Source organism: Chiloscyllium punctatum, chromosome 2 (assembly GCF_047496795.1).
Source record: "Chiloscyllium punctatum isolate Juve2018m chromosome 2, sChiPun1.3, whole genome shotgun sequence".
Lineage (NCBI taxonomy): Eukaryota > Metazoa > Chordata > Chondrichthyes > Orectolobiformes > Hemiscylliidae > Chiloscyllium > Chiloscyllium punctatum.
In genome coordinates, this window is record NC_092740.1 from 60577993 (window position 1) to 60602862 (window position 24870).

A 24870-nucleotide genomic window follows, 5' to 3' on the forward strand; every position below is an offset into this window, starting at 1 on the left:
TCTGTTCACAAACATTACAGGGTAGTGAGGAAGCAGTCTCAAACAATATTGATGCAATCATCAGCATTCTGCACTTGTGGAGTCAGTGGTGGTGGAAAATCCAAGCTTGAGATGCTTATTTCTTTTCAAGGTTCTCAAAAAAATGGTATCAGTAATATTCCAATGCATTTATGAGTGAGGGATTGGGAGCTGTCACCGAGGCATCCCCACTCCATTGCTTCCTGAAATGCGTAAAGATTAAGGGCAATGCAGACTTATATGGACCAAAGGTTGAAGAGGATAGAGTCCGTTGACTATGCAAGGATATCATTCTCACCCTATTTAATCACCTCACTTGACAATAATTTCATCACACCAGAGGGGAATTTTCTGCTTATAATAGTCTTGTATTTGTCACTCCTTGTGTACAGTAATTGAATTAAAAGAGCTATTGAACACTAGTTAAAGTCAAAAAGAAATACTTTTCCTATAATTCTTACAGTGTCATGGTCATCCACTTGAACTATCTGAGATGTCTTGTGTAGACTCACTGCTACTAATTGTTCTTGCTGGTGTTAGTCTAAGCTTGTGATACCATATGAAGAAGGATGCCCACACAAGATCTTTAGCAGAAGATAAGCTCAACCTTGATGAACAGCAAATAGTTGAATCACCTATAACATAATGGTAAATTACATTATATCTGAGATGTATGCTTGTCTCTTGTGCCAGATTGTCCGAAAAACAATATTCCCGGTACAGCTGATGCTAGAAAGCTCTGTTCATGCCAACTGTTCATGCTACGAATGGCTTCTCCTTCAGAAGCCAATGCCGTGCATCGACCTTGGAGATCCACGTAGTTTCAAAAAAAAAAATTACAGGCAATTTTGCTTACAAGCAGAACTGGTTAGTTCCTTTACTATGATTACTGCAATTCAACCTGACATGTTATGACATATCTTCAGCATAAATGAGACTTGACTGTTCTGTCTCAGAGGTAAGGATACTACGCACTGCACTACAATTGACAACACTCCTTTCCATAATGATTGGGAGATTCTCTCTCAAGATATCAGTCAGCCTTTTCAGGTACTTTTATATTCCAATGGTTTTGTATTCCAATCTTCCTCAAATATTAACATTATGGACATCATATACTCCTGTGATTTAAAGTCAGACTCCAGCATCCATTTCACTGCTCAAACTGCCTCTAAGAAACACAGTTTCCCTTCTGCATCAAACAGTCCTAAACCCTTGATTTTCTATGTAAGGTTTGATTAACACTTCCATATTAGGAGAGCTTCTTCTATCATCTTTGTCATACTCTGGACTGAATACAAGGAAACGGTTATGGCGTGATAAGTAATCCCTCTCTCATGTATAGCTTTCAGTCCCTCTCACCATTATTACCATGTTAATGCTCCCCAGAACTTCTCTCTCTTATTTCTTTTAATGCCATTTCTTCTCTTCGTCGCCTCTGAAGTGTTGCTGAATTTTCAACTCTTTCCCAAAACATTCAAACTGTGCAACTCTTTCTAACTGCCCTCAGTCTTTAATTCCACCTATAATTTTCAGGTTTTCTTTTTAAACCTTAACTAGACATCAAAAGTCTAATTCTTTTCAATTTTAGGGTTTGTCCATACATCCTCATTCCATGTTTTTAACTGCTACATTCCAAACTAATAATTACCTTTCTGCATTGATGTATTTAATTTTGATGTACTTGGAAATTGTGGTGCAAAATTCAAAAAAACATTTTTATAGGAAGGAATAACTTTCTTCTATTAATTGTCAGCCCTATGTCAGATAACAAGATGAGGAAGTTTGAATTTATCAGGGACTCCAGCACCCTGCAATTTGCTTTTGAACTCAGCTTCATACAGTGAGTCATAAATATAGCAAACAATACATGTTCTTATTTGCTCTGTCACAAGTCACTGGTGAGAACTACGATGGTACTGAACATTTACAACCTAGATAAATGTGAGTTGTCAGATTAATTATTCCCTTCAGGTTAGAGTATGGAGATTTTCATTTCATAAATTAGTTAATTTAATTTTCTATTTCTTGGATCCTCACAGCTTCACAGTTCTGATGTGAGCAATAATCGAAATATGAGTGAAACAAAAGAGGTGTCAAGTGGTTCTTAGCCAATTGAAATTGTTTTCTATCAAGACCTATTTTCCTGATAACAATAAACCAATTGAATATTAGAATTCTGTCGAAATTCTTGGTTCCTAAATTGCCATTTTTCCCTTATTATCAACATCCTGAGAGTAACCGTTGACCAGAAACTGAACTGAATTAGCCATATAAATACTGTGGTTATAAGAGCAGTCAGAGCTAAGAATTCTGTGGCGATTAATTCACCTCCTATTTTCCACTCATTGCCTTTCTACCTACGAGCCAGGAGTATGAAATACACTCCACCTGTCCAGATGAGTGCAGCTCCAACCACACTCAAGAGAGTTGACACTATCCAGGACAAGGCAGCCTGCTTTGGTGGGTTACTATCCACCACCTTTAAGCTTTACACCAACACACAGTAGCAGCAGTGTGTACCATCTACATGATGCACTGCAGTAATTTGTCAAGGTTCCTCCAATGCACCTTTGAAATCCACAATTCCTCCTTATTCCCAGAAGGACAAAAACAGTAAAAGTAATACCTGGTTATACTGGACATCCATTTTATAATATAAAGGTCAGACCAATATGTCATATTTTCCCAGTTAGGGGATCCTCCTTTTGATATCGAAGTACAAGGAAAACAGATGCCTGGAAAAACCACCAGCTGCAAGTTCCCCTACAAGCTACACAACATCCTGACTTGGAACTATATCAACATCCCTCCATTGTTGCTGGGTCAAAATCCTGGAACTCCCTTCCTAACAACACTGTGGGTGTCCTTGTACCAAACGACTGCAACGGTTCATAAAGACAACTCACTGTCATCTCCACCATGGCAAACAGACTTGGGTAACAAATGCTGACTTAGAGAGGGATGAGAGAGCCTGTTAAAAATAAAACCAATTAATACTTGAGATATCACTTCAAGTTTTAGTCATTATTGAGAGAACTAAGTACAAATATATCCCTCCGTAAATAGATAGACAAAAGTTGTGCAAAATATTTTAGATGTGGATTCACCAAGGCTCCACATAATTGGAACAAAACCTTTCATTCTTGTACTCCAATCCCTTTTAATTAAAGGCCAATTTATAATTTGCTGTCCTAATTGCTTGTTGCACATGCATGGTAATTTTTTGTGTTCCTTGTAATGAGTACACTCTCTGCACATCAACATTTACAAGTTGCACACCTTTTAAAATTATTTTTGTTCTCTTATAAGCAAAGTGAAGAACTTCTATTTACCACCTTGTTTGCCACTCATTCAACCTGTCTATGTCTTCACAGGCCCACTTTAAAGATTGCATTTTTTATATCATTATCAAATTTAGATACATTACTAGACCAATGTAATCCCAGGTCTAGAGACTACCCAAGCAGTAGCATCAGTTTAAAGCAGGTCACAAGGTTTAGTCTTGCACCGTGGGGTGGCACGGTGGCTCAGTGGTTAGCACTGCTGCATCACAGCACCAGGAACCTGGGTTTGATTCCCACCTTGGGCGATTGTCTGTGTGGCGTTTGCATATTCTCCCCATGTCTGCGTAGGTTTCCTCAGAATGCTCTGGTTTCCGCCCACAATCCAAAGATGTGCAGGTTAGGTGAATTGTTCATGCTAAATTGCCCATAGTGCTAGGTGCATTAGCCAGGGGTAAATACAGGGTAGAGAAATGGGTCTGCTGGGTTCCTCTTCAGACGGTCAGTGTGGATTTGCTGGGCCAAAGGGCCTGTTTCCATACTGTAATCTAATCTAATCTCACTCATTGGGACAAACTGCAAGAAATACCAAAGTAAAAGGTAAACAATATTTTTACACTTGATGAGTGTAAGGAAAAATCTTCATAATGTTTTCATCAGCAATACTCAGGTTCTGTATGACAAACAACTATAAATAAAACTTTACATAATATAAAATTTTAAGTTGTTTTACTAACAAAATTTTTGTCAAAATTCTCTCTGCTTCCTCTGTTAAGATATTTTGAAATTCTGTAATATTAAATCAATGGTTAACATCAAGAGTTGTAGACATAAAATTGCTTTCTGCTAGTAGCATTATATGGTGATAGAAGATCGGTGGGCTGATCTTATGTTCCATTGACTTTAATGGAAGAGAAAATCACGTAGGCATTAAAAGAAAGACGAATGACATACTAACGCCTGTTTCTTAGCTACTGTTGAAGAAAAGGTTCTCCTCTATATATTTGATTAAAAAGCCTTATGAAACATGATTGGCAGGCCTCACTTACTTTTCTCTCCCCTCAATGAGATTCAAACTTTCTATAGTGCTACATAATGCTGTTATGGCACAACAACACCCTTCCTAACTCTGCATTTATTCATCAATATGCATTTTTTTGTGTGTGTTCCTGTCCACCTGCACAGTTGGAAATCTAAAAATGTACACTTTTTTTCAAATATTCAGGAACAAAATATTGCTGGTAGCTAAATTCTGTCTTTGGGGATCCACAATTATTACAGAAACAGTGACATATGAGGCCAGGATTACTAGAATACCTTTTTTTTCCCCTTTTCCCTTTGCTTCATCATATTAAAATGTGACCAGTTTCAATGAATAACCACAGAATCCACTTATTACCAGACCCAATTTACCAGCCAAATATAGGACATTAAATAGCCTATAGGATTAATCTGGGAGAGAAAGGACTAAAAATGAAATGAAGCAATCAAAGAAAATTAAAAAGAGCCAGATGTATTCCAGTCTATTCTACTTAACAGGCATATACACTTGTGAATTATGTTTTTTTTACAAGGATGAAATGTTCCCCATTCATTTCAATGGAAGCCTGATTTGTTAAGTGTATAATAATATGAGTAATTGTCTTTGAGTGTATGATTTTATAGCTCAGCTCTCCATTCTCATCAGTACTAATGGAAATCTTTTAATTGCTCATTGATTTATTAGTCCATCCACTGTAAATATTATAGGCAGAGCTCAAGAAACAGCCCTAATCTGTACTGTACTAAATACACAGTAACATTTTTTTGTAAGTAAGTTTTATACTGCAACACATATTAAGCACTCCTGTTTAAAATCTGGAGGTACCATTTACATTAAACTGGAAAATCAGTTCTGCATTGACCGTGTTTCCTGCATAATGAGATAAAATAAAGAATCAAGAGTTGTCTAAATGTTGTAAAATAGGTGGGAAGGGATTAAAGGATTAATTTAAAAGGTAAGGATTATTCACATGCTAATACATTTCATTTAATGAAAGATTTGGTATGTCTTTGTGTGTAAGTTAGTTAGCCTGAAAAGGTATGGGAGATTATATTAACTTCAATAATAAACAATAAGCAGTTTGCATCAATATTTATAACACTGTGCTTTATTTTAAAGCTTATAAGAAGCAACCAATTTACTGTATTTATTAAATTGTGTATTTCTCACTGTATGTTTCAAAAATGGATGACTGAAGTTTGTAATTGTGTGAATATTATAAATTGTATATGAGCAATTTTGCATTTCTCACAATTTCAAGTTCACTTCCTAATACTACAAAGCAGCATATGATTCCCTACTTTTACTTTTCATGGTGACAATCTTTTGTACAAGCATATTACACAGCAACTATCTCAAAGTATTAAAAAGGTGTGAAAAATTTCTGATCTTTTAATGCAATTCAGTAGACCAATACAATAACGTCCAAATGTATCCAGCGAAACAATGTCTACTTTTGAATATTAGCAGAAGGCTATTATTTCCCCAAATATTTATTCTATGAAGACTTTGTTTAGAAGAAACAAGCCACAAAACTTGATCCTGGGATTCTCATTAGAAAAGTACAGCATCATGCTAATTACTGCAGATGTGCACCTCAATTTCTATTTAATGACATGGCTGAAGCATGTGATTATTTTCCACATGCTAATTTGGACATCTTTTAAAATACCGTTGGAATTGTAGAAATACCAGAATAAACAAAACAAATTTCAACTTCACAATTTTGGATTAGTGTTAAATGCAACAGTGAAATAAATCAATATTTTCCTTATTGACTTTTGAAATTGATAAGTGGTGCAAATCAATGAATAAACTGCACATACATCAGTAAGTGTTAGGGAGCAGGAGCAGGATTGTCATTTCTAGATCCAAAATACCTGACATGCTGCAAATCTGGGTAGAAGGTAGAAGGCTTATCTGGAATAGGCATCAAATTTCATTTTATCCATCCACCTGTCCCATCTCCAGAGGAAGCTCATAGACAAGATGTAGGTCTTGTCATCATTGGACAGACCAAATTCACAGTAGGTCAATTCAGGTCACACTCAATCTGTTAGTATTATCCACAGCTTTTGGTTGGCTGTAAGTTTAATTCTCTAGGCTTTTACTGTGACCTTTCTGCTCAGCTTCCTGCATTGTTCCAGTCATGTTCAGTTTAGGCTTAAAGAACAATAATTTATCTTTAGATCGGAGGTTGTGAGATTAATACTGTGGTCAACCACTTAAAATCCAAACTTCCATCCTCATTTTTTTGAATCGTAGCTTTTGGTAATTCTATTACTTCATTCAAATGTCCTCAAAGTCCATTGTTTATAGATCTTGTTGCCATCTCTGTCTACCTTGCAGCATTATAGCTTCTACCATTTAATCTTTTGTTTCTTTGACCCTTCTTACTCTTTTGGTCTTTCAGTTACCATCCCTGTTCCTTGCCTCTGTCCTTGCATTAAACCTTGTCTCCAATCTTTTTTATTTGTAATGAGAAAAGTCATGGAATTGAAAGATTCCTGCCAGGCTGAGTTTTTCTGAGAAATCTGAAGTCTTCCTGTGTAGGCCAAAAGTAGATCCCAACTCCCCTCTGGTGAGACAATGGTCAGCAATTTATTGGCATCGGTTAATTATTCATTTTTTGTTGGAGCTGGTGTACAGTTGAGGTCTATCACTCAGTTCAGTAAGTTTGGCAGTGTCACTGCTAATAGTGGCCTTAGCTAAGGGTACAGAATAAAGGACAGAATGTCTCAATACCAATGCATCTTGAAAACAGCTACGTTGCTTGTGCAATGTGTGGACAGGCTCCATCACTTTAGGGTGGTGTTGGTAGTTTGGAGGCAGGAAGTGGTCGAATGATTTTGCATTGATGGTGAGTTTGGAATGTGGGCGTCATTTGTTGGCACAGGGCCCCTTCATGAGGGCTACCTATCAAGGACAAAAACAGTTTCCCTCCTGCTGAAAGGCCATCAGGGTCAACTCAGTGGTCTGTATCTGTGGCAACAGTCTGATGCAGATATAATGCCTATGGGGTAAGGACATGATCCTTGTTTCTCTTACTGGGCACTTAAGCTGCTAAAATTCCTGTCACTGGCAATATGCCCTGACAGCAGGAAGATGCCAGCCTTCCCTCACTAAATTGCCGGCCTTCTCACCTCCCAGTCCCTCACCAGAAAGCTGACAAAGACTCGGTCCTCTGTTTTCTCTTCACAGCAGCTGAGCATTTCCAGCAATTTCTGTTTCCACTGTTGAATTTGGGTTTGCTACAAATTTGGATTTGCTTACAGGCAAAGTCACAGAAATGATATGGAGCAGAACACAGATGGACAGGCAAGTCTGAGCGCTGGCACGCTTGGAGTATTGTGTACAGTTCTGGTCTCCGCATTATAGGAAGGTTTTGGAAGCTATGGAAAGGATTCAGAGGAGATTTACTGGGATGTTGCCTGGTATGGAGGGAAGGTCTTACAAGGAAAGGCTGAGGGACTTGAGACCGTTTTTGTTAGAGAGAAGAAGGTTGAGAAGTGACTTAATTGAGACATATAAGATAATCAGAGTGTTACATAGGTTGGACAGTGAGTGCCTTTTCCCTTGGATGGCTAGCACGAGGGTACATAGCTTTAAATTGAGGGGTGATAGATACAGGACAGATGTCAGAGGTAGTTTCTTTACTCAGAGAGTAGTAGGGGTGTGGAATGCACTGCCTACAACAGTAGTAAACTTGCCAACTTTAAGGGCATTTAAATAGTCATTGGACAGTATATGAGAATGGAATAATGTAGGTTAGAAGGGCTTCAGATTGGTTTCACAGATTAGCACAACATTGAGGGCCAAAGGGCCTGTACTGCGCTGTAATGTTCTATGTTCTGTACACATCTTGTGGAATCAGAAAGAGTCCTAGCTCCAAGGAAGGAAAAGTATCAAAAAGCTTCCCTCCCATTTCGTGTTTGGCTTCCAATATCTTTTTAAAGACTGTAAGTTATCTGCTGCACGTTGGAAGTCTATTCAGAGCATGCATAGCATCTATTACAACTACTTTTCCATGATTTTTGGACAAGGGTTCAGCAACAGGTTGCAGATACTTGTTTGCCATTTTAAATTAGCGTATGCTTTCATACCTTAAAATTATTCTAAAGGTTTTTAAAAGAAGTCATTGCAGAAATTACAGGATGCAAAATTATTGTAGAAAATTTCAGATGTTCCAAACTATAAACTCTGTCATGAACTTATATTTCTAAATTGCTGCACAGCTGGTGGATACTTCTGATTCAGTTGATCACCTTACTTCCTCTAAGAAGATGAAATATTAAAGAAATTATTCCACCTGACTAAACTTGTTTTTACCACCCATATGTACTTTTTCTTCATGTTTACACAATATGCAACAGTGAAAACATATTAACAGTTACTGAAATAATTACTTATTGAATTTTAATGTCCAACAAATGGAATAAATGCCTACACATACAAATAAATAGATGGGCAACTGAGGTTATCAACTATAATGCAAAAAAAATTTGCAAGTAACTTTTGCTGAAGAGTGAAAAAGGTCACAGCCAGAAATATCAAGTTTTCAGGGGAGCAAGTGGACCTCTACGTTAATTGTAACACTGTGGTTGAAACTTTCAAGTCAACTAGTCCAAACTAATTTAAAAACTAAATCTGAAAATGCCCTAACTTATTGAAATGCACATTACGCAACCAACTACATTCAATGAAAAGTGAATAAGTCAATATTCCAATGGAACCAACTGGAAAAGTATCAGACCATTTATCTACTTTTAATGTAGCTATAGTGTCATCTATCGCACAATGTGACTTTTCCATAAACAGCATATTTAAATAATTCATGCATATATTTATTTTGTCAGTCATTTTAAAATAATGGAAGAACAAAGCATTATTACATTCACAGTAGTAACTCACTATGCCTTACTAACAAGGAAGATATTTTTGACTAGTGAATGGAAAGTGGAAAGATAAACTAATCCACCTGGAAGGGGTTATGACAATGACGAAGCATTACAATTATTCCAAAAGACTTTTTTAAAATAAGCAAGACAAATCAACATATTATTTAAAAGGTCCAACTAAAAAAGTACATTTAAGAGGCTTTCCCACACATTTGGAATAACAACTGTGCAATCATGATGTATGGACTGTGACCTACAACCTAGTAACACTCAATCGGCCTCCCAACTTGAACGAAACAGCACTGTGTAAATTATCATCATGAACAAGGTTGAAAGAAAAGGGAATAAGAAACTCTGCTCCCTGACAATGAAATAAAATTTGCAAGCCTTGTCACATTTAATGGTTTTCTGCAGAAATGCTCTCAGTACCCTGAGGGTTAATTACCATTTGGATTTTCAGTTTATGTTTGACTGGTGACTTAATTCATTACAAACTGTGACAGTCTGGGTTTGCTTCATGCTGTACCAATGTTGGAATATAACAAATCTTTTTTAATGTGTGAAATAACTTCAGCCAGCACTACTCACCATATTTATACATTGATTATTTACCATGTGCTCCCTGTGTAATTTCTTTTAATATTGGAATTTCTATTGTAGATTATTTTTTCTCTCCCATGATTCCTTTCAAATCTCAATAGACAGAAAAGATTGAAATGCTCAAGAGATGATTCCTCTTTATTTTTTTTTAATGAAAGGCTGTATAATAAATTTTCTGTATGGCAGCAGCTGTCAGCAAGAGCTTTCCAGTTCAGGTCTATTATGGGAGAAGCAATACCCTATCCTATGGCACAGAGAACCACACAGGGGCCAGCACTGATTGACAGCTTGTCATCATGACGTCTTATTCCATCTCTGTTATGAAGAAAATTAATGTCACACCACCAGGCTTATGACTTGCTGTCATCTTATAACCGCTCACCTTTTATCAATGCTCCAAATAACATTTCAAGCCCATCGTCTCACGATGGACAATTCGGTCAAGGGACATTAAATCGGACGATTGTGAAATGTCATAATAAAAATGGAAAGCTAACAACTTCTTTTCAAACTAGCTCTACTGAACTTAAGCGATGACAAAGTGGAAAACAGTGGCTTCATGCTCCCATTTCAAGGAGGTCACCACATTGCCTTCTGGCTGCCATCTCACAAAAGTCCATGAAAGAAAATGAAAGGATATTCTAAAAGATTTCTTTAATTTTAATGACGAGAATCAAAATATCTATTTAATTTGATGTACTTGTATTTTTGGTTACAAACAGTTAAATTGCTGTAATCTTATTTTCTAGGCTTACTCATTCTGATAGCAGGGTCAAGACTGCAATTCTCAGCTTTGCCAAATAATTTGAATCCTTTAAGCAAAAATGCCACAGCCATCTCCAAGTATATTGTTTTGCCTATTTTAAGATTTTGAAACCATTATCCCAGAGAAATCAGTCAATTGCTTTTATTTACATCCAAGCTAGTGTAACTATTAAAATCATATTCAGTGTAAAGACATTATAGGAATCAGATCCCTCATAAATTAATATAATGAAAGGTCAATGTGAGTTGCTTGTACCAACTTTTTCAGTAGAAATTATTAACAAATGATATTTCATCACTAACCCACCCTACCACAAGATGAGTAACAATATTTAAACAATACCTGTCATTATGCTTCTGGTAGTGTCATGCATTTATGATCTATACAAGCCTTGGCAAACAGCTGATTCTAAGTCGACAGCAGGAAGAAATCCACCACTGAGCTACAGCAAGTGCCCTGTTAATCTGTTTGAAGAGCATTGTAAAGCATTTGTACAACTGCTTCATGCTATCTGCTCACTGCATAGGCTGATAAGATATGTCTTTATTAAATTCAGTTATCCAGTGCAGGCTAGTCAGGCGATAGACGTATTTTAATATAAAATTTCAAATTTTTAAAGCTCTGTTGAACTCTTCCTACTGCCATGTTTGATAGCACCTAGTGTATATATATTTAAATAATAGCCTGCACATCAAGTGAGAGGATTTTTAATTGTAGTATGTTATCACTTTTTAAAGAAAAATCATGAAGAGGCTGGAATACATTGTTTTAAGCGAAAGCCAGTGTAATAGCTCCTCTCTCTGCTCATTTTGTAAAACTGCAGTGAGTGAGCTGCATTTCAGTATTTCTACAAGATCATTTCAGGGCAATACTATGTAGAGCTTCATATGCCAGCACAATGGTGTGGCATACTTGAACCTAAATACATAACATTATTCATAGGCAGGATTCAATACCGTGCCCCTATACATGGGGTTCTGGGCCTTTACCATGCAAAGACCTGGAAATTTCCCAAAGGATTGAGACATAAATAGAGGTAGTCAATCTGAGCATGAGCATTTTCAGGCAATTCCAAAAGACCTTCTTTGGAATAAACCCGAGGGCAGATTTCCCATCTGTCCTCTTGGCTATTGATAGTGTATGGTGTGTGGATAAGTGGGAACATAGAAAAATATGCAAAGAAGAAATAATCTTATCCACAACAAACACAAAAATCATTGGGTATTCTTTTTAAATTTTATAACTTCTTATCCTTTTTCAATTTCATTTAATTGTACTTCACTCTTTGAAGTATTTCCTGGCCAGACGCTATTCAGTGGCTAAGAAATGTGTCAACGTGCCCAAGGCTTCTACTAATCATGTTTTTGAATTGGAATGCTCTAAAATATACAAAAGTAGCAGTCTTGCATATAATCGTCTCATTTTATTGAACACCTATGCTTGTGCTTAAAGCTGAGATCAATCATATGTTTATGGAGATTTCTGGAACAGAAATGTGCAGAGGGAGCAGATGGTTCATTCCACCCTCACGGAAGGAAAGTCAGCAGCCAGCTGTCAAATCTAGAAGTAGATTGTCCCACAGCTATAACATACTGTGAATGGGCTAAGGTTAGTGTGAAATAGGAATTCTGCGCTTCAGTCAGAGAAAGTCCAGCCCTCTGGAGTTTGCAGCAAACATGAGTAGCCAACATTTCAAACAGTCCCAGTAGTTCAGTCAGAGATGCTGCCAGGTCTCCGATTAGTCCAAAGATGAGGGTCCAGTTGATCTGTGGACTGAAGCAAGTCAGCAGCTTTGGGTGTGGAGTGTTTGGTCACCTTGCACAAGGGAGCAAAGTTGGGAGGGGTGGTTGTGTTTTAAAATCCATTCAGAAAGAAGTGAGTTTTCTTATCTCTTATTTCTGGCACACCACAGGTCTTGTCATCAATATCAAAAGCAGGCTCTGAGGCTGCATGGGCAAATGACATGGACTGGTGGAGTTAGACAGATTTATTGATGCCAATGACAGAAGTTGCTGCTGCTTAGGTTGCAGGAAAGAAGAGAGGATGACTCAAAATTGAGATGCTCTTGAGAGGCTGAAAAGACAGTTTTTAATATGCTGCAATGAGGCATGAAGACCCTTTCAATCAGAGAAGGTGAACTGGCTTAGTGGTTTGGGTGAGGAAAGTTGGCCCAATGGGGGGCACAGCAGTTCTGTGGTTAGTACTGCTACCTCACAGTGCCAGAAACCTGGGTTCGATTCCAACCTCGGACGACTGACTGTGTGGAGTTTTCACGTTCAACCCATGTCTGCACGGGTTTCCTTCGGATGCTCCGGTTTCCTCCCACAATCCAAAGATGTGCAGGTGAGGTGAATTGGCCATGCTAAATTGCCTAAATTGCTGAAGAACCTGTTACCACTCTGTAGGGATTTGATTGTATTCTATTCATATCCTCCAGCAGTGATGTCAGAGCCACAGGGATCACCACTGAGCCCAGAAAGGCCTTCTGGAAGTGAAGCACTTGCGAAGAAAATACCCTATCTCACTTGCATCCCTTGCAGGTTTTCTCCTCAAAATGCATACCTCACACTCACAACTCTTTACTTCCGTCTCCTTTCAGGAGAAAAATGGAAAACATGAGGGGTGGAATGAAAGACCAGGGTTGGCCCTCCAGTGATAGCCATCATGATGGCCATTGACAATGTATTCCCACCACATATGCTGGGAAAGTGGGCTTGCTGCTGATGTTAGCAGTGATCTGCAGTGAAAGCCTGATATTCCTAAAGGTATTGGCGCCACAGCATGTCGAGAAAATTGATTCTCTGCCTGTAGATGGGAGAAAGTGAGGAGAGGGGTGTCTCTCACTTGCTTGAGGCTGAATGTCTGTGCCCATCTCTTTTGCCCTGTGGAGGATCAAATTCCTAAGGGATAGACAGTTAGTACTATTCTTAGCACTGGTCTTGTTGTTCCTCATCAGAGCTCCAAGGTAGAATAAGGGGTTTTTATCTACAATGAAGCCTGGCAGCAGGGAAATGCAGTTCAAATAGATCAAAGTCCAAGGTAGGTGAAAGTTAGAAATCAAGTGGTAAGCAGTGAAATTTCTTTCACTGAAAAAATACAAACCTTTCCCAGAGCAGAATATCAGACAGAAACATCCCACATTATCATTGCACATCTTTTTGGTCGTGGTTAAGTAGTTAGAGGAATAGCAATAAAGACTGAAGAAAAGAGAACCTGATGGGGATTGCACTAGTCTCCTCTTATAAATGGCTTAAATAGTTATTTCTGCAACCACCCTTCAGGATTTAGAGTGGAAGGTGGATTTCATCTACAAGTTCTTTAATTTTACTTTTAATTTTAATAAAATATGTTGTGAGTTCAGTAAAGGTTTGATGGCAAGCTATGATTTCGTCCACTCTCGAACCTGGGTTGTTGGTCATCACCTCCCGCACCCGCTCCCCCCCCACCCCCAGCACCTCCCCCCCCACCCCCCCCACCCCCCCCGTCCCCCACTGATATTCTCCTTTTTATATTAATTATATCTGGAAAAGCCCAGATTTTTAAAATGCAGAGTAAAATTGACTTTAATGACTATGACAAATATTAGAGCAATAATACATACATATTTTGCCATTATTTTGTTACGTTCTTCTTCATTGTCCAATGTGGTGAAAGAAAGATCAGAGATACTGACTGGAGCAGATGCTGTTAGGGTGACCAGAAGCACTAAACTGCCTTTTCCTCCTGACAGTGCCAAATCTAGTCTGTGCGTATGTTCCTTACTTAGACCTGCCAAATCAACTTGACACCTGCAACAGAAAAAGGGCAAAGAATTAATCAATGACCTGTCTGTAGAAATTGATCCATGAGACATAAAGATACTTCAGATAAGTTCTTACATTAATTTCTTTGTATTCTTCTCTTTACATGACAAGCAGATGACCAACAGTTAAAGATCTGGTGTGAGCTTTGTGTCCATTTTTTTTCCATTTGAATCAACTTGATTATAGTGGGTACCCAGAATTCTGACTAAAACAAGTACAGAGCTCTGTCATTTGTAGACCCATACTGCAATGTTCAAAGGAAAACTGGGTGACCCATGTCTGGTGCATCTCAGTTCTATTTCTCCAGGTATTGAACTGATCACTGGAGGACTTCTATGTGTTCAGGAAGTCTGGGAATGCTTCCTCAGGTTACATTAATCCGTTTGCTCCATTTCTGGTTCTTTCCTAACCTACATATCCATCTATCGCTACCCACAGAATTCTCAGTAGCTGGCCCACTTTTGGAGACACAGTGTTTAGATGGCTGAATCATTTAAATTTCTGGTCATTGATAATACCCAGAATGTTGATTCAGCAATAACATGTTATTGACTGTCAAGGGGAGGCAGTTAGATTTTTCTCTCATTGGAGATGGCTATTGGCTGGCACCAAAAAGACCAAGCTTGAAAATTGCCAAAACCTTGCTACATCAAAGCATGATCTGCATTCATTTCTGAGGAGATGTAATTAATACTGAACACGATACAATTATCAACAACAAAACCCCATATCTGGCATTATGTTGGAGGGAAGGAACAGCCAAAGATGGTTGGGCCTAGGAAACTTGAAGAATTCCTGAAACAATGTCCTGACTCTGAATTGGTTTATCTCCAGCAACCACCCTTCATTGTGCTATGTATGAATCCAAGCATTATAGAGTATTCTCCTTGAACCATTTGATAGAATTCATTTTTGCTTGGGTTTCTTGATCCCATCCTTGATAGTAAGGGCAGTCAGCCTCACCTAATCCCTGGAATTCAACTCTTCTCTCCAACTTTGGGCCAAGCTGTAATGAAGATTGGAGCTGAGTGGCATTGGCATAACCCAACATGAACTTTGCAGAGGCGGTTATTGCTGAAGAAAGTGGCACTTGGTAACACTGTTGATGACGACTTTCATCACCTTACTCATATTTATTGGAATGGTGATTGGCTTCATTGGACTTGTTTTGCTTTCTGTGGACAGGATATGGAAATTTTCTGCATGGTTGGATGTAATTATTGTAGCTGTAGTGAGAAGAGCTTGTTTACAGACATTGCTCTTTCTGCAGCATAACTCCTCCGCATTACAGCTGGGATGTTGTCAGAATTAATCATATTTGTTATATAATGTGCCTTCAGTGGTTCTCTAGCTTCCTTAGCTTGGTACTCATTACAAACACTGCAATAGGTGATATGGTCCTTGATTTCACTCCTCATGTTTGGCCATTAAACCTCATTTCTTCCTCAGACTCAGTTTAATTTCCTGGGCGCTTGCATGGAAGCATTTTAACATCTTGCCTCTCAACCCCTGAGAGATAATGACTCACCTTCCTTTGTGCAGCATGCTATTTTGGGCTATCATGTCATGTCTGTATCCCAATGTGATGCTGCAATCACTGGAATGTCTTTGGTGCTTTCAGACCATCTTTATGTTACGATTTCTTATAATACTTGCAGAATTGCATCTTGTTGGGTACTTTGCTTGATTTGATCTGTTCCCCTTGCTTGCATGTCACATTGGGATAGTATCTCTGTAATCAGAGTACCACTCTTTTCAGAAACTTCGGAACAAATAATAGCTGCCTGAGGAGAATGTTCTGAGTGGCTTGCGGACAGACTCGACTGTTATTTTATTTCTTCCAAATATCTTTTCTTAAAATTAACTCATGGGATATGGGCACTACTGGCTCGACTATCATTCATTGTTGATCTGTAGTTGCTCTTAAAAAGGCGATTGTGAGCTGACTTCTTGAATCACTGCAATCTGTGTTGTAGGTAGACGTCTTGCGTGATTCTATCACAAATCACGCAATAGCTCATGCTGTTCAGGCTCCTATCAGGTTTAATTTGCATTAATTGAGGACTTCATAATCTCTGCCTTTAGATGTTGCCTATTTGCAAACCAGCACCTCCAAATGCTTTTAACTGGTGAGAAGGATATTTCAGGTAGCAGTATCATTTCGTGACATATGTGAAACATACAAGAAGACATGATGATCTATTTTAGAGCAAACTATGGAGGCCTGCACAAATGAACTGATCATTCAGAAACACTGATCGATGTACCAGCAAAGCTTTTTTAAAGAAACCATTTACTGCAACAACAATTAAAGACAATAAACTGCTGTGCAAAAGGATTGCCATTGTATTTTGCATTTTTAGAGAAAGAAATAAATTGATCAAATTGTATTAATAAGCAATTGCATTTATAATTTTTCAAATGCTTTGGATTTAACCTATTTTTCAAATCAACCTGTTCAGAGATGTTATTACACACCTTTAGAGCAGGTCGGACTTGAACCAGGCCTCCTGGTCCCGAGGTGGAGGCAGTACCACTGTGCCCCAAGCGGGTCCATCAATCACATCTATATGCAATGAATTTCAGGATGTTCCAAAGCAATTGATAGCTAATGAAGTGTTTTTGAATTGTTGTCACTTTTGTAATGTAGGAAACTTGGCAAATGAATCTTGCTTTGCATATTTTCTAACAGATCTGTTTCTGTGGTGTTACTTCAAGGACACCAGGGACAGTTCATCAATACTTCTGCAAAGAGTTTCATATGAAAGTTTTTACATCCACCCATGAGGAAAGACAGAGCCTCAGTTTCACAACTCATGTAAAAGATCATGGAGCATTTCCTCAGCACATCAGAATGCAAGCTTAGATTCTGTGCTCAAGTAATCTTTGTGGCACTTGAATCCACAATCTACTGACTCAGAGACAAGCATTCTAACACTAAGCCAAAGCTAAAACTTAAACTTATGATGCTTCTCTTAGGACGGAGAAAATTCTTGATTAATTGCCTCATCATTGAATAAATGACTAAAACATTTATGGCCCATTTCACATTTAGATAAAGTGATGGAGTTTGAAAATGTCATTACCCATGCACCATTTCCCTATAGTTACAAAACAATATTGTAGCTGCACATATAAAACCAAAGAAAACTGCACATGTTGGAAATTTGATATAAAAACAGAATGTATTGGAGAAACTGCATCTGTAGAGAGAAGAGTTGTGAGGGATAGTCATAGTGACTCAAAATGTTAACTCTATTTCTCTCCCCACAGATGCTGCCAGACTTGCTGAGTTTCTTCAGCACTGTTTTTAATTATAGCTGCTCATGTAGCTCAGAGGAAACAAAGCACCAAAATTGCAACACGATTAAAAACATTGGAGGATTATTTCAGTAAATGTGACAAATCATGCCCTATTTAGAATGAATTTCAGATGTGCCAAAATTAAATCCTCACATTGATTATTTGTTGTGATCTTCTGATTAGACTTTTGGAAATTGAGATGAGTATTTGGATCAGTTTGTGCTCCAGATTCTAGCAACTGAAACTGAGATGAACTAAATCCCTGCCAGGGAAGTTGGATGCCTCATTACATTTCTAGGGAATTACTTGCACGTTATCTTTAAAGTCATTGTGGTTTTGGAGGCACAGATGGCAAGGAAATCAAACCCATACCTCCAGACAAACTCTTGTGAGTCCCTATGGCTTAACAAGTAGAACATTTCAACTATTCAGTGTTATCAGTGAAATTGTAAATACATTCTTTATACAACACATGTATATTTTTGCTGTAGCAGATGACAGAAACCTTTCTCCAAACTATGAGATCAAAGCGAAAAAAAGATAAATATTGCCAGTGGCAGTCAAAACTGTGCTAAAATCCTTCATTTTTGTTTCAGTCGTATCATGCTAATGGCTTATTTTACGTGAAAATTGTCCAGTGTATTTTGAGAACTAAGACAGAGAAACAGATGTGAGATATGATGAGGCTCATTTGGAGAATCAAGCCACTGAATGAAAAGAATACATCTTGTGGGTTTTATATTCAGACAAATGTTTATATGGCAGCTCTTTGGGACTTACAAGCCTCATAATTAGATTTCCTTTGCCTTTTTGTGTTTCTGAAGCCAGAAAGAGACTGCAAGGACAGCCAGTGGCAAACCACAATAAGGAGGTTAATAGTAAAGGACCAACTGTCTAATGCAGTGATGATGCTTGGAGTCACTCATTCAATTTATAATTTAGTCAACCTGTTTGGAAATACAAAGCCTAAGATAGAGCAGGGAAATATTTATTCTATTGACTTTAATGTAAAGGGAGATTGTGCCAGAGCATCCAAACAGTAGTCAAAAAAAAGGTGATGACGTATCCATTTACAACAGAGCAATACCTTGAATGAAATGTAGGTCACTGCGCATAAATATGATTGGGAAATATACTTTGTTCTAAGTTGGCCCGAGCAGCAGAGTTTGGTATGATCTCAATATTAAACAGCATAGAATGTCAGAGACTAGACAGAAGTGTTGGAATAATTAAGTTGAGAGTGTTATAATGGGATGATGAGGGGTGAATGAGCTCTTGTCTTTTTCACCCTCTTGGTTGGCTGCACAAAGAAGTTTATATGATTTATCATTTAAAATATAGTTCACAAATTGCAGGCAGTGGCCTAGTCATAATTTCATGAGATTAGTACTTTAGAATCCTTAATGTTTTGGGAACACAAGTTTGAATTCCATCCAGCATGGCAGATGGTGAAATTTGAATTCAATAAAAATCTGGAATTAAAAGCTAACTAGGTGACCAAGTAACCATTACTAAGTGTCATAAAAACCCATCTGGTTCATTTGTGTAATTTAGGGAACAAAATCTGCCATCCTTACCAGTGTGGCCTATATGTTGGTCTACATCCCTCTGAAGTGGCCTAGCAAGGTCATCAGTTCAAGGACAATAAAGACTGGGCAATGAATGCTGACTCAGTCAGTGATGCCAACAGCCATGAATGAATAAAAAAGTTAAAATTGAAGAACTGGTTCAGTTAAGAAAAATGAATTTTACTACTTAATAAACCCAAGAAAAATAATGAAATGCAACATCAACTACACAGGAATAAAGTATCAAAAGGGTTAGTGTTAAAACCAGTTCGGACAGGAAAATGCAGTTGAAAATTCCTCAGCGTACTTGGTTAAAAATCAAACAACACAGGGGGCTAACACCTTCAACATATTGTCTAGCTATCACCATTGTTAACAGCTAACCCGAGAATGCAACTTTTTAAAAAAAGGTTTTGTGATTTACACATGAAAGAAGTGAAACTATCACTGTATTCTAACAGATGAAAGGCTTAACAGACAATCAATTTTTCAATGTATAATTTCAGTTACATCACACTGTAAATTTTTGCTATTAATTCTGTGTGTTAGGATTGAGCCCTCCACTACCACCTGATGAAGGAGTGATGCTCCAAAAGCTAGTGTGCTTCCAATTAAACCTGTTGGACTATAACCTGGTGTGTGATTTTTAACTTTGTACACCCTGGTCCAACACCGGCATCTTCAAATCAGCATACTTGAGTTGTTTGGTTTTAAGTTAAAACATCAGTTACTTCATTGATAACATAAAGAGATTTGTAGAATATCTATGAGATGTTTTTTTGGAGCTGTTTGTGGCAGAGCCCATTAGGGAACTGCTAGTTCCAGATTTGGTGATGTGTAATAAGGCAGACTGGATTAGGGAGCTTAAGGTGAAGGAACCCCTAGAGCCCAATGACCATAATATGATAGAATTTACCCTGCAGTTTGAGAGGAAGAAGCTGGAATCAGATATAATGGTACTCCAACTAAGAAAGGTAACTACAAAGGCATGAAGGAGGAGCTTGATTGGAAGGACAGCCCAGCAAGGAAGATGGTGGAGCAGCTATGGTGGGAGTTTCTGGGGATAATTCAGGACACACAACAAAAATTCATTCCAAGAGGGTGGTGCAACCATGGTTGACAGGGGGAGTCAGGAACACCATGAAAGCACAGGGAAAAACATACAACATGGTGAAGATTCGTGGGAAGCCAGAGTGTTGGGAAGGCTTTAAAAACCAGCAGATGACAACTGAAAAGCAACTGGGGAGCAAGAAAATTACATAAATGGTTAAGCTAACTAGTAATATAAAAGAAGATTGTCAGTGTTTTGTTTTAGATATATAAGCTAAGAGAGAGGCAAGGGTGGACATTAAAAAACCGGAAAATGAGGCTGCAGGAATAGTAATAGGAAACAAAGAAATGGTGGAAAAACTGAATAAATACTTTGCATCAGTCTTCATAGTGAAAGACACCAGTGGCACACCAGAACTTCAAGAGACCCAGGAGCCAGATGCAAGTTTAGTGGTCATCACTAAGGAGAAGGTACTGAAGAAGCTGAAAGGTCTGAAGGTTTGAATCACCTGGCCTGCACTGACAACACCCCAGGGATGTGAAGAAAATTGCTGAGGAGATTGTGGAAGCATTGGTGGTGATCTTTTAGGAGTCACTAGAAGTCAGGGAGGGTACCAGATGACTGGAAAATGGGTAAGGTAACATGACTGCTTAAGAAGGGAGGGACGTGGAAGAAAGCAAATTAAAGGTCAGTTTGCTTGACCTCAATAGTTGGGAAGATTTTAGAGTCCACAATTAAGGGTGAAATTGTGGAGTATTTGGAAATGCTTGGTAACATACAGCTGACTCAGCATGGCTTCGTCAAGGGGAGGTCATGCCTGACAAATCTGTACGAATTCTTTGAGGAGGTAACAAGCAAGTTAAACAAAGGAGAGCAAGTGGATGTGATTCATTTGGATTTCCAAAAAGCCTTTGACATGGTTAGTATAGGAGACAGGTAAATAAGAGAAGAACGCATGCTATTAAGAGAAAGGTAGTGCCATGAATAAAGGATTGGCTGACAGATAGTGTAGGGATAAAAGGGTCTTTTTTATGAATGGCAGATGGTGGCTAGTGGATTTCTGCAGGGGTCAGTGTTGAAACCACAACTATTTTCGTTATATATTAATGATCTGGACAAAGGAACTAAGGATGTTGTTGCTAAACTTGCAGACAACACAAAGAAAGGTGGAGGGACAGTAATATGGAGGAAGTGGGGAGGCTGCAGAGGCATTTGGGTAGGGCAGGAAAATGGACAAATAACTGGTAGGTGGAATACAACATGGGAAGACATGTAGTTATGCATTTTGATAGGAAGAATAAAGGCATTGACAATTATCTCAAAGGGGGAAAAGGATTCAGAAACCTGAACCATAAAGGAAAATGGAAGTCCTAGCTCAGGATTCTCTTAAGGTAACCATGCAGGTTCAGTTGGCAGTTGGGATAGCAAATGCAATTCTGCATTCATTTCACTGCTGAAGCTCTGATTAGACTGCATTTGGAATATTGAGAGAAGTTTTGGGCGCTGTACCTAAGGAAGAATGTGCTGGCCTTGGAGAGAGGGGGGGGGGGGGGGGGGGGGGTCCAAGAGAGGTTCACAAAAATGATCAGGGGATGAAGGGCTTGTCATAGGAGATGTCTGGATCTGTACTCAATGGAGTTCAGAAGGATGAAGGGGGGAAGCACATTGAAACTACTGACAGGCCTGGATAAATCAGAGATGTTTGCACTTGTAGGAGAGACAAGGAGCTGAGGGCACAGCCTCAGAATGAAGGGACAGGTAAGGAGGAGCTTCTTGCCAGACAGTGTTGAGTTTGTAGAACTCATTGCCACAGAAGGCTGTGAAGGCCAAGTCATTGAGTGTCTTTAAGACAGAGATAGATAAGTTCTTGATTAGGAAGGGGACCAAGGGTTACAGGGAGAAGGCAGGAGAATGGGGTTGAGAAAGATGTCAGCCATGATTGAATGACAGATCAGATAGGATGAATGGCCAAGTTCTTATGGTCTTATGGTATTAAATCTAATGGTTTTATGGTCTTCTCAGTTTCAGTGAAATTTGTATTTACTTGCATTCTTGGCCCTGATTAGGCTTTTACCTGGCAAGACTTCAGAAATGCTGGAAGGAAATAGAGAAATAGACATTTCTGGTTCTGCTCCCTGTTCTGCCCTAACACTGTTGTCTGAAATACAATTATTTTGTGTATTTTTGTGTCTGACTTCATTGTTTTTGTTTCAAGCTAGATAGTCTCTGGATAAGTCTTTCATCTCAATATGAGAAACTTCCTGCAAGGTGTAAATCAAACAGGCGATATAGACCTGAGTGAATGGGTTCAATTATTTTGATTATGTATTACTTACAAACCAGACTAGGACTAGTTGATCAAGCTTTCAAGAAGCTTGGCTCATACTGATCAGCTGATCACTTCAGCCACCTTAGGTCAGTGTTTTTGCTTTTATAAGAACCATTTTAGTCCATAGAAGTTCCACATATTGAAATTAAATGACAGATGTCAAAAATTGATTGGCCATATTTCACCATGACACCTCCTCACCATGACAAAAGAACACAAACAATATTTTTCTTATTTTTGAGTTTATAGTGAGCATTGCATTACAAAGTGATTGTGACTCACAAACATTTCATAACAAGAGGTTACAAAGACACAAGTAAAGATTTCAGTAGCATGTATCCTGAGACAAGGATAAAGTCAAGTGATGTTACAGAGATGGAAACAGTCTGAACCTCATCCTGATATTGAATGAGATGCCAAGAGTGTGAAAAATTGGCTTCATCTCAATGTTGTCAGTGAAAAGAATGGCTTTAGTAGCTGCAGCATTTGGAAAAGGGACTGAAAACAAAAGTGTTATTATACCCGAAGCTTAATTTATAGATTCCACTCAATCAGATGTCCGGTAAGTACTTTGGTGATTTAGCATCAGTGGAGGATTTAAGAGAGATGGTTCTGAGGTAGAACTGGGTCTTAAGCAAGCATGTGAAAACTAAAGTTTTACCTTGGACAATGTCACTGAGGGGCAACTTGTTGATGAGAAGTAGGAGGAGCCTAGAAGTCATGGAGCAGGAATAACATAAGAATGAGGAACAGGAGAAGACAATTCAATTCCAAGCCTGCTTCGCTATTTAATAAGATCATGGCTGACCTCATCTCAGCCTCAACTCCACTGTCATGCCTCCAAACCATTACTAATTAAAAGTCTGCCTATCTGCTCTTTAAATTTTATTGTTTCTTGCATTCTGAACCAGTGAATTCTACAGAATCACATCACTTTGAAAGAAGTAATTCTTCCTAATTTGTTTTAAGTCTGCTACCCCTTATTCTAAAACTATGACCTCTCACCTTAGGTTGCCCCACAAGGGGAAACATCCTCTAATATCTTTAATATCTAATATGTCTCAATTAGATCTCCTGTAATTCTTTTAAACTCAAGAGAGTTTAGGCCTAAACACTCAATCTTGCTTCATAAGAAAAAAACCCTCAGCTCTGGAATCAATCCAGTGAACCTCCACTGAATTGTCTCCCACACAACTATAACCCCCCTCAAGTGAGGGGACAAAAATTGCGTACAATATTCCAGGTGCAGTTTCAATAATAGTTTGTACTAAGGCACAGTGAAAAGTATTGTTTGGCGTGCTATCAGACAAATCATGCCCTAAATGGTACATCAGGGTAATAGTATAGACTGCAGAATATATACAGCTACAGAGAAGGTGCAGAGAAAGATCAACTCTAATATATGAGTGGTCCATACATAAGCCTGATAGCAGTGGGGAAGAAGCTGTTCTTGAATCTGTTAATACATTTTCAAAATGTTATACTTCTGCCTGATGGAAGGGGGGAAGACAGTATATCTGGGGAGGGGTCTTTGATTATGTTGACTGTTATCTCAAGGCAGTGGGAAGTATTGACAGACTTAATGGAAAGAAGACTGGTTTGCATGGTGGACTGAGTTGCATTCACAACTCTCTGTAATTTATTCCAATGTTGGATAGAGCAATTGCTAAACCAAGTTGTGATGCACACAGATAAGATGCTTTTTATGGTGCAGCTATAAAAATTGGTAAGAATCATTGTTGACATTGTTGCCATCTGAGGATGTAGAGGCACTGGCGTGCTTTCTTGACTGTAGCATCAACATGGGTGGACCAGGATAGATTGTTAGTGATTGTTACTCCCAGGAACTTGAAGTTCTCTACCATTTCCACCTCAGCACCTTTGGTGCAGTCAGGGACATGTCCTCCACTCCACTTCCTGAGATCGATGACTAGCTCCTTTATTTTTCTGACATTGAGGGAGAGATTGTTGTCTTTACACCATGACACTATATATTCTATCTCTTTCCTAAACTCTGTCCTGTCATTGCTCCAGATCCGACCCATGACAGTAGTGTAATCAGCAAACTTGTAAATGGAATTAGAGCTGAATTTGCCACACAGTTGTGAGTGTATAAGGACTCTTATTAGGACTTGCAGGGCACTGGTATTGAGGATTATTCTGGAGGAGGTGTTGTCACCTATCCAAACTGATTGTGGTCTTGGGTCA

The 24870-nt window shown here is 38.5% G+C and overlaps 1 protein-coding gene across 5 annotated transcripts in view; it reads right to left on the bottom strand.

Annotated features, from left to right (window-relative positions):
• mctp1a (multiple C2 domains, transmembrane 1a) overlaps positions 1–24870 on the bottom strand; it is a 631196-nt gene that overhangs the window by 265299 nt on the left and 341027 nt on the right. For all 5 annotated transcript variants that reach the window (XM_072583109.1, XM_072583115.1, XM_072583100.1 and 2 more), the window contains one exon: positions 14210–14396. In XM_072583109.1, coding sequence (XP_072439210.1) covers positions 14210–14396 — 187 coding nt within the window. The remainder of the gene's footprint in view (positions 1–14209; positions 14397–24870) is intronic.